Source organism: Myotis davidii, unplaced genomic scaffold (genome assembly GCF_000327345.1).
Source record: "Myotis davidii unplaced genomic scaffold, ASM32734v1 scaffold223, whole genome shotgun sequence".
NCBI lineage: Eukaryota > Metazoa > Chordata > Mammalia > Chiroptera > Vespertilionidae > Myotis > Myotis davidii.
In genome coordinates this window covers 781,804-791,589 of record NW_006294609.1, presented here as the reverse complement: position 1 = coordinate 791,589, position 9,786 = coordinate 781,804, and the positions used below count along the sequence as shown (strand labels likewise).

Below are 9,786 nucleotides of genomic sequence, written 5' to 3'. Positions count from 1 at the left end.
CTGCTGCTACAATGAGTGATACCAATTTATTTTGTTGCATTTCAAACTGATCATTGCCAGCATTTAAGGGACTGGTTCAAGATGACTGACCCAGCCTTTTACACAGGCCTTCTGCATCAATCCCAGACTCCATGCCCAATTCTTTGGGATGTCAGAGCAGACGGGGTAATCCTGCACTCTTTGTCTCTGTGACAACACCAACCTCTGTCTCCCTCGACCTCCCAGCACCCCACAGTTGGTACAGGCAGCAGCCAGCACCCAGATAGCAGAACTGCATGCTCCTCCTTTCACACCATGCCAGTCGCTCAGTTCCCCCAACAAACTGCGTGTAGACCAGAGAACCTCATCTTCCCAATACCTCTCTGGGACCCCACCTGCTTGCCCATTTGCCCACACCATCCTGGGCCACCCCCCATCTCTGCAAGAGGCCTCTCTGTGGAAGTGCACAGCCCTTCTGAAGACAAACACCCCATCCCACAGAATGCTGGGGTTCTGAGACCCTTCCCAGCCCTCAGCCTGCAGCACAGCCCAAGCCCCAGTCTGCCTCTGGGACCACCGGTCATCTCTGGGCAGCCCCATCCTCTGGGACTGCAGGCTCAGAGGAGCCACAGCCATTCCCTGCCTCGATGCCTCGGCCCCACCCCACCAGTTCCTCCTTGGCAAAACCATCCATCCACCCACACCTGTCTTCACTGTCCTGGCACCGTTTAGAAGTGCAGTGCCTGAGCAGGTGTGCAGCCTGGCACGTGGCTCGGCCCACTGGTCAGTTCTGCTTTGACAGTGGCAGCCGGGCCATCCTCTCTGCACTGAGCTATGGGTGCTCAGAAGACCACACATCCACCTGGGGTCCCACCTGTGCTCCCCTCACCACAACTCACCTTGAAGGCTGGCCCTGGTGTCCTGTCCACGTAGGGGGTTTCTGATCCTTCAACTCTCACCGGTGTGTTCTCAACCTCTCCCCAGGTCATCAACGGAGACTCGTTCACACCTACAGATGGAGAGCCCACAGACACCTCAGGCTAGGGGACCCAGCTGGGAGCACAGCCTGGGCCCTCCCCCGCCATGAAGTCCCCCCATCCACCCCAGCTAACCAACACCAAGGCTGGCATCCTTCCACAGGACTCTGGAACCCTGGCTCTCTGCCCTCTGAGCGGGAAACAAGGCCACCATGGGCCCAAGGCAGACCCAAGCCCCTACAGCCAGGCTTAGGGGAGCTCCCTAGAGAAGCTGGGCTGGGTCAGTGAGGTCCCCTTCCTAGCACAGGGCCACCCCAAGGGAAGAGACACTCAGGGGCTTCCAGAGATGCCGTATCTCCCAGGACCCTGGGCAAACCCCCACATGCCCTTGCCTAGAGCACAAGGGCCAGTGCATGGGAGGGCAGAGGGACAGTGTGTGCACTGCAAGACCATCCCCACGGATCATACACCTCTGTGTGAGGAGATGCAGGGCTCACAGGCCCGTCCTTACAATGCTCTCTGGATTTAGGTTTGTAAGCATGGTGCTAACATGAGACCCAAAAACATTACCCTAGGACTGAGGGGGCATCCAGCCCCAGCCCAGGCCAGTGGCAGGAGGTAGGCAGCCTGAGAGAGGAACCCAGGCTCCTGCCGCTCCCCAAGACCTACCCTGCCGACCCCACACAGGCCAGGCACGGCCCTTCAGGCCCCAGGTGTACCCAGCCTCCTGCAGACAACAACTTGCCTTCCATGCACATCTACATAGGAAGATGTCTGCCTGGCAGCCCACTGGACTACACCGTCCTCACTGCAAATCAGGCCCCAGGCATCCCCCTGCTCCCCTCAGCATGCTCACCACACCAGTCTGTCCAGCAGAGGCCCAACACCCCTGGTTCTGACAAACTCAGTCTGTCCTGCCCAGCTTAGGGCGAGGGACAGACCACCCGGCTAAACAAACCAGGTCCCACACATCTCAGGTCGAGTCTCCTTATAGACCAGCCCTGTCCCTGTGGATGGGGCACTGGGTCCCTGAGTCCCTGAGTCACACAAGGTGAGGGGCAGTCCCTAGGGGAGCGCCAAGAGTGGCCAGGACCAGCCAAGCAGCCCACCTCCCCCCAGGCCGTCCACAGGTGGGCCAGCTTGGCAGCGGGCGCATTTCTCACCAGGGGCAGGAGAAGGGGTGGCAACAAATCCAAATCCGCCCACTCGAGGGGATTCCTGGGGGATCAGCTCCTTGCCATCGGGGCCCACCTTGCCCTGTTTGTGCTGGAACAAGCAGAGAGACTGTGTCAGGGGGCCCACCACCACCCTCCCCCCGGGCAGATGAGCAGGTGCACAGGAACAAGTGGAAACACTTCCCAAGCCCTGAGGAGCAGAGCTGGGTCTCTGTGGCTGGTAGCCCCATTGGGGAAAAGTAGGGAGGCCCCTGGCCCCTGCAAAGACCTTGAGGACCTGTCAGAGCAGGCCTCCAAAGAAGGATGCGCCCCTCTAGCCACCCCTCCATGCAGGGTGGGGGCCACACCCGACCTGGGGTATTTCCAGGGGCTACACTAACTATGGGTGTCTGTGCTCCGATATCTGCCCATAAGCCCCTGTAAGAGCCTCCAGAGCAGTCTCCCCACCTCCTGTCTCCACCCTTCACCTCCATGATCACCAGAACCGCCGTCACACAGGACTCCCACGCTTGGAAATCTGTGCTGTTTGCCACACCACGCGCCCCCCACTAAAGCCTACCCACTCCCTACTAACCCCCGCCCCCCCACACCCAGCCCTGCCTGGTGCAGGGAAGCAGGCCTGGCTCTCAGCAGCTGACTTTGTCTCATGCCCTTGCCCCCCAAGGGAGCTGGCACCGATCTGGACCCACAGAACGTGTCTGACAAAACAGAGCCCCAGTGGGAGACCACATGGGTCGAGAACACACAGGACCCTGCCACACAGGGGCCCCAAATACTTCTGCACTGCTGAGCGCTGCCAAGCCCAAGAACTCAATTAAGAGGAACAGTCAAGATCCAAGAAGTCATTTCTGCCCACAGCCAGCCCGCTGCTGGCTCCCGCCACTCACCTGGGCATTGAGGGCAGCAGCCTGCTGCAGCTGAGACCTGCTCAGGGCCTGGCTGAAGGGGTCCCTGAGGAAGCGAGTATTCTTGTGCACCACCTGCCGGGGCTTCTTAAACAGCTGCTCCTCATCAGGGACGCCTGGCAGACCGAGGAGAGATGGCAGCAGGTGTCACGGGGGTGCTCAGGGCCTGAGAGAGGCCACATCATTCCCCGCTGAACAGACCACGGAGCCTACTTCAGTCTCCACATCACAAAACCCGAACAAAGCTGGGGAGAGCCTCCCTCCCTCGCTGACTTCCCACACAGACCCACCTGCCCCAGACAGACCAGGACCCCTCGGAGGCCCAGAATACTAGCGAACAGAGACACACGCCTTGGAGGCTGGATCCAAACGCCCAGCCCTGCCCACGCCGCCTGCTCACCCTCTGGGTAGTACATGAGGGAGTTCTTGGCCTTGTATTTCCAGGTCTCTACGCCGGCCTGGCTGCTCTCAATGGCTTGGTGCTCTGCCGACGGGAGTGCAAGGTTATCTTTCTGCCTCTGCGTCACATAAGGAAAAGCGAGGGTCAGAGCGCCCTAGGCACTGTGCCCTGGCCCCGGGACTTGGCCACCCCAACAGAGGGTGCTGCTGCCCCTGCACCCAGGCATACCTTCTCAAACTCCTCCTCGGCCTGGTAGAGCCAGGCATGGCGTGCCCGGCTCTTCTCCTTGGCCACCTCCATGATCTCCTGGAAGGAGGCGTTGTCCTCGCTTGTGTACCGGCTCAGGAAGACATCCAGGCTGGGCAGGGGCTCCTTCTCCTCCTCCTCTCCAGCCTCTCCTGCTCAGGGGTAAAGGGAGGAGGGGGTGACACAGAACCATAAATGGCACAAACACCACTTTGCAGTCTGTGGGTCCCGGGAACCGCACTTACCTACAAGCAGGGCTAGAACTCTCACACCTGATCCTGGGTCTGGTTCTGAGAGCCCACACTGCCAGACAACTCCCTGCCCAGGGGGGCAGAATCAACCACCCCAAGTGCCCAGGGAGCCTTCAGTGGCTCTCCTCATCTGCTGGATGCCAAGTGAAGTGTGCGATCTGACTCAGACTGGAAGGGGAGCACCCATGAACAGGTTTGCCCAGGGTCCTGGGAGATATGGCAGCTCTGGAAACCCCTGAGTGTCCCTTCCCTTGGGGTGGGGTGCCATCAGTGACCCAAGTGGGGGTGAGCCCGGAGCCCTGCCACCCACTGCAGCCATCCCCCCAAACCAGGGTACATTCCAGCTAACAAACACCAAGGCTGGCAGCTGGCCCTCTATCCTTCCCCAGGATTCTGGAACCCTGGCATCTCTGCCTTCTGGGAAGGAAACAAGGCCACTATGTGCCCAAGGCAGGCCCAGGCCCCTACAGCCATGGGCTTAGCTTGGAGGAGGGGCGCTCCCTAGAGAAGCTGGGCTGGGTCAGCGAGGGCCCCTTCCTAGCGCAGGGCCAGGGGTCACCGACCATGTGACAGAAAGAGGGCACTCACCATCACCATCCTCCAGGCCCTGGCCTCGGCCCTGGGGCTTGTGGCCCCCCACTCCAGTCCCTGTGTGCACCTCTGGGGTTTCAAACGTGGCTGGAGTCACATCTGGGGAAAGGGAAGGAACGGGGATTAGAGCGAACCCGAGGCAACAGTTCAGAGATCGATCCCGGCTGTGCCGCCCACAGGAGTCCTCTTACAGGGCGGCGGGGGCTCTCGGGACATCTTGCCCAGAGCAGAGCCAAACTTGATGGCGATCTGGCGCATCCGTTCCAGGTCTCCATTCTCCTCGGCCTCCAGATATTCCTTCTGTGCCTGCAGCTTCTCCACGTCAGGAAAGAAGTCCCTCTGGATGACTGTCTGGAGGCCCTGTCAGGAGAGATCAGAGCAAGAGTCAGAGCTGCCATCCAGGCTCACCTGCTCTGTCAACTGATGCACACGCTAAGGCCACTGCTGACCATCTGCCCCCCCCCCACCTCTGTCCAGCCCAATGCTCCCGAGTTTAGGGGCATCTTCTGATGAGGACAGCATCCCTGCCATGGTCGGGTAGCTCAGCTGGAGCATCCTCCCAATGTGCCAGGGTTGTGGGTTTGATCCCTGGTTAGGGAGCCAACCAATGAATGTATAAGTGGATGGAACAATAAGTCCATGTTTTCTTCACTCTCCCAAGTCAATAAATAAATAAAAATAGCATTTTAAAAAACATCCCATGTGTCTGTAACATCTGACATTGCTAAATGTTCCTCTGATTTCCATGAAGCCGTTCTCTCTCCCTTACTAACTGGTCATTCTCATTCGCATCTGCTGACCCCACTTCCACACCTGCTGGATCAAGGTTTTCATCAGGTTGGTGCAACTGAAGCTGGGGAGAAGGCAGACTGCCACCTTCACTCCAACAGTGAGCTCCTGTTTCCAGTATAAGACCTCAGGGACATCTGGGTCCTCCTTTACCTGGATGACTTCAGACACACACACACCCGTCACCAGCACGAATTGTGATCCCCAACCCTGCACCTCCGGCCAGACCTTGCTCCTCAGCTGTACATTTGCGCACCCAGCTGTCCACTAACGCCCCCTGTCTGTACAACCTAGAAGCCTCCCAAACTTAACCGGTCCCACACCAAACACATCCTCCAATCGCCTCCTCTTGCCTGTTTGCGGTAGATTTCAAGATGCCGCCACAATCGCAGGACTCCCAGCCTTTGCACTCGCCATTGCCGCTCTCTAGAAAGTCCTCTTTGCCACTGGCCTTCCAAACTCACTTACGCGTTCATAGAAAACCTTGTTTCCCTAATCCCCCGCACATACAAGCAGCGCTGCCTCCTCTCTCGCCTACAACACTGCTTCCTCCATCACGGACACCCACCCCCTGCTGCATTGTGCTTATTTGGCTCTCGTACCGTCCAAACCGCAAGGGCAGGGACTGGGGCTGCTTCACCTCGGCGAGATGAGGAGAGTGCCTCAACCAGTGGGGGGAGGGGGGGTACCCCAGAGGAGCGCGAGGGGGATGGGGTGGGAGGGGAGGACCCAGAAGTCGCTGGCGTCCGCGCCGAGGTCTTACCTCGATGTATTCTTCCTCGTCCAAGACCTTTTGCTTCCTCGTCACACCCCCGGCCTCTCCGGCCGCCCGCTTTCTCCCGGGCCCGGACGCGGTGGAAAGCAGCAGGGCCCGGGGAGACGCGCTGGGCGTCTCCATCGCTATCCCAGGACTGCTCAGAAGGCGCGTCACAGCGTCAGAGGGGCGGGACTGTGCCGGCTGCACCAGCGCTTCCAACTGTTGGCCAATGGGAGAACTGCGCGTTTCGGAGGCCGACCCGCGCGCCGCAATGACGTCACCACAGGCCCTCGCCCTTATGGGAATTGTAGTCTTCTTCCCACCCCTCGGTATTCTTATGTACCTGAGCTGTGGGCACTAGGCGGCGCTGTGGTGGTGGCGGGGTTAAGGGGCGTGTCATTCACTCTAATCGTGAAAAGTTCCTGTATTAAGTAAGGCTTTGGCATCCCGATATTTGGCAAATAATCACTGCATATGCTTCCATATTATCAACAAAAACACACACTTCAAGAATTTTGGTTATATACACGTTTCAAAGCTTTTATTAAAATTTTATGCAAAAAAATTTATGCAAGAAAAGAACTCTAAGACAATTTTTGATAGTTACCTAACAAAAGAAAAAAGAAAGCAAAATATAATGGTTCAATAAATAAATATCTGGTTAAAATTTTTCAGGTCCCTGGGAGTGGTGGGGGGAGGGGAGAAAGAGGGCAATGGGGTACGAAAACAAGAAAATTTGAAAAAAAATTTCAGGTCCCCAAATGCCAGAGTGGGCTCCCAGAAGAGGGTTCATTCTCATTGAAGTGGACCAGAAAATTGCCTAAGCATTTTTCAGGATTGATAACTTATTCTCAAAAGGAGATTGAGAATTAATGTCAAAAAAGTAATGTTATCCCAACATGATTTAGTACAATAAGCAGTCATTCCTTTATTCTCTGGGGATTCCATGGTGATGGTTCCTGCCCTCACAGAGCTAATAGAGTCCAATGAGGAAGACAGACCCTGGTTAGGTCATCCCACGAACAAGCTTACAACTGCAGTTGACAGGAGCAAGAACAGAGTTTGTGCTTGAGGAATCTCCAGTCAGGGGAAGTTTTCCTGGGCAGGGGGTGACTGCAGATCCAAATGATGAACAGGCATTGATCAGGTGGAGAGGGAAAAGCATGGGCAAAAAGCAGCATGAGGGAGAAGACCTTGGGAAATACAGAGTACAAGGAGCAGTGAGGTGTGAGATGATGCCAGAGAGGCAGGCCAGGCTGCAATTGATGGAACCTGTGGGTCATGGGGCAATGGGAAGCCCTTGGAGTGCTGTAGTCAGGGGAGAGGCAGGTTCAGACTTGCAGAGGTTATGCAGAATGAATTAAAAAGGAACCAGAGAGGATAGAGGTGGCAAGACTGAAGGTGGCTGCAATGATCAAGGTGAGAGATGATGGAGGTTTTCATCAGGCTGGTGCAACTGAAGCTGAGGAGAAAGTAGATTCTGGGATTGTTTTTGGAAGTTGAGATCAACTTGCTGTTGGCTTGTGTCTGGTTGGTAAGGGAGAGGCGGGGCCAGGGTAATTGCCTGCCCTTTGGTTCATGCACCTTGTATGTACGGGGGAAGAGCTTGCCTTCCCAGGACTAGGTGACTTAGAGAGCCTGTGGGCTTCCAGGTAAAATAATCAAAGGGTCAGTTAGCCATAAATATCTAGTTCTGGGGAGGGGCCTGAGCTGGATATGTAAATGTGGCAGCTGAGAATGGAAGAGATAGACCAGGGTGAAAATGGAGATGAGAGGGGGGTGCCTGAGACTCAGCCTCAAGGATACCTACTAGTATAAGTTACCAGCCAGCTGTGGAGGTGGGCCTGCCCAAGAGCAGCTAGAGAGAAAGGAGAAAAATCAAAAGGGCAACATAGCCACCGGTCCCTTGAAGATGGAACTTTAATCCTGGCTGCCTCACACACAAAGACAAATAACCACTCAGCCAAGGAGGGCAAAGGTCCAGTAACCCAGCGAGATGAGCATGTCCCAGCAAAGGCGGAGCTCCGCAGGCCGACTGTGCCGTGGCCAAGGATAAGGCCGGGATTCAGGGAAAAGAGCTCGGTGACAGCCAGAAGTGTGCATGCTGGGAGGCGAGGCAACAGCTGCTGTCTTGGCAGCACCCGCACCTCTGGTGGCCCTGGCAGGGAACACCATGCCTGCTGGGTGTTGTCTGAGCTGGCCAGCCTTGGACAGTCCCAAGAGCTGCAGCCCTGACGTCTGTGACTTTTATGGAAGAACTGTGTCTCCTGCCAGATACTCCTCCCAAACTCCCTCCAGGACCTGTGAGGGGGCAGAGCAAGGTCCTCGAGCCAGAGGAGGGGTGTTAGGTTCCTAGGGCCCACTGTCTGGGTCTAATTGGGGAACTGAAGTCACATTTCCACCCTATCCTCCAGCCAGGGGGCAGGATGATGGAAGGGAAAGCAGACGTTTTCAAGGCAGTCTGTGTGTGGGTAGGTCTCCCCAGCTGAGCCTCCTCTGGTCCTACAGGGTGGCAGAGATTGACTGCTGTGAGGGAGGCAGACACCACAGCATGGAAATCTGCCCCCCAGGGCCGAAACCGGTTTGGCTCAGTGGATAGAGCATCAGCCTGCGGACTGAAAGGTCCCAGGTTCGATTCCGGTCAAGGGCATGTACCTGGGTTTTCCCCCCCCATGAAGCAGCAGGTAGAGGCCAGTGCAGGCCTCCAGGGTGCCAGACCAGTACTGGTAGGGCAGTCTGCTCTGCTGAGGGGCACCCTGGTGCAGGGATGGAGTACTTACTGGACTGTGCTCCCCAAGGCAAGCTGCCCGCCCCCCTCCCTGGGAAGGAGAGAGAAGGGACAGGTTCTGGCTGGGTGTGGGAGTGGAGCCAGGGCAGACTTGGGACTCAACTTCTTTTTGTTTGTTTGTTTTGTTATCCTCACCCGAGGGTTTTTAAAGAGTGGAAGGGAGGGGGGAGAGAGAGAGAGAGAAATATCGATGTCAGAGAGACACATCAATTGGTTGCCTCCCAACCAGGGCCAGGTCTCGAGCCTGCAACGGAGGTACCAACATGACAGGAATCGAACCTCTTCAGTCCAAGGGCTAACGCTCTATCTACTGAGCTGAACTAGCTAGCGCTAGACTCCACTGCTTTTGTGGTGTTTCAGCTGCTTGTTTGTTTTTCGTTGTTGCAATAGGCTCACAGGAAAGGTCTGAACATGGAGCTGGCAGCAACCCCAGGATGCACAGACGTGACCACGCACCCTGCCTCGGGGCGCTGGAGGCCAGGTCCGGGTCACATGCAGGGTGCAGAGAGGAGGGAGGCCCGCAGGCCCAGGAAAGAAAGGATTCTAGGTCCCTGATCGCAGCCGGTGGTTCCTGTCCCCTGGGCGGGTTAGTGCCTGGGAGGAGGGGCGAGGAAGCCGGTCTGCTCTGTGCCCGTCCTGCCCCCAGGCCTCTAGCCCGCAGGCCATCGGGCAGCAGAGCGCACCTGGGTCCTCGGTGTTCTCTCCTTTCAGGAGCAGGCGGCGCAGGGACACTCACAGGATCCTCACGCCAGGGCACAGGAGGGCAGGACAGCCGCCTCTCGGAGCCGGCCCGAGCGGCCAGGCCAAGGAGCAGCTCGCGGGGATCAGCATCTGTTCTTGGGGGGCTTCTTGGCTCCGGGCAGGAGCCTCGCAGCCGCAGACGCCCGCTTCTGGTGTCGCCATTTGGCCCGGCGGTTCTTGAACCAAA

At 57.3% G+C, this 9,786-nt stretch overlaps 1 protein-coding gene and 1 long non-coding RNA gene across 2 annotated transcripts in view; both read right to left on the bottom strand.

Moving 5' to 3' along the window:
* Positions 1–6,248, bottom strand: part of DGCR14 (DiGeorge syndrome critical region gene 14) — an 8,505-nt gene extending 2,257 nt beyond the window's left edge. Inside the window, exons 1-8 of the mRNA XM_006768836.2 lie at positions 6,077–6,248; positions 4,716–4,884; positions 4,522–4,623; positions 3,665–3,834; positions 3,437–3,554; positions 3,019–3,152; positions 2,120–2,222; positions 879–988 (exon numbers count right to left, since the gene is read on the bottom strand). Of these exons, the coding sequence (XP_006768899.1) occupies positions 879–988; positions 2,120–2,222; positions 3,019–3,152; positions 3,437–3,554; positions 3,665–3,834; positions 4,522–4,623; positions 4,716–4,884; positions 6,077–6,211 (1,041 nt within the window). The 5' untranslated portion in view covers positions 6,212–6,248. The remainder of the gene's footprint in view (positions 1–878; positions 989–2,119; positions 2,223–3,018; positions 3,153–3,436; positions 3,555–3,664; positions 3,835–4,521; positions 4,624–4,715; positions 4,885–6,076) is intronic.
* A 563-nt stretch (positions 6,249–6,811) lies between these two features.
* Positions 6,812–9,780, bottom strand: LOC107183951. The gene is made up of 2 exons (XR_001514767.1): positions 9,542–9,780; positions 6,812–8,572 (listed from the first exon to the last, which is right to left on the bottom strand). It is a non-coding gene; the product is annotated as an uncharacterized LOC107183951 (long non-coding RNA).
* Between the last annotated feature and the right edge of the window lie 6 nt (positions 9,781–9,786).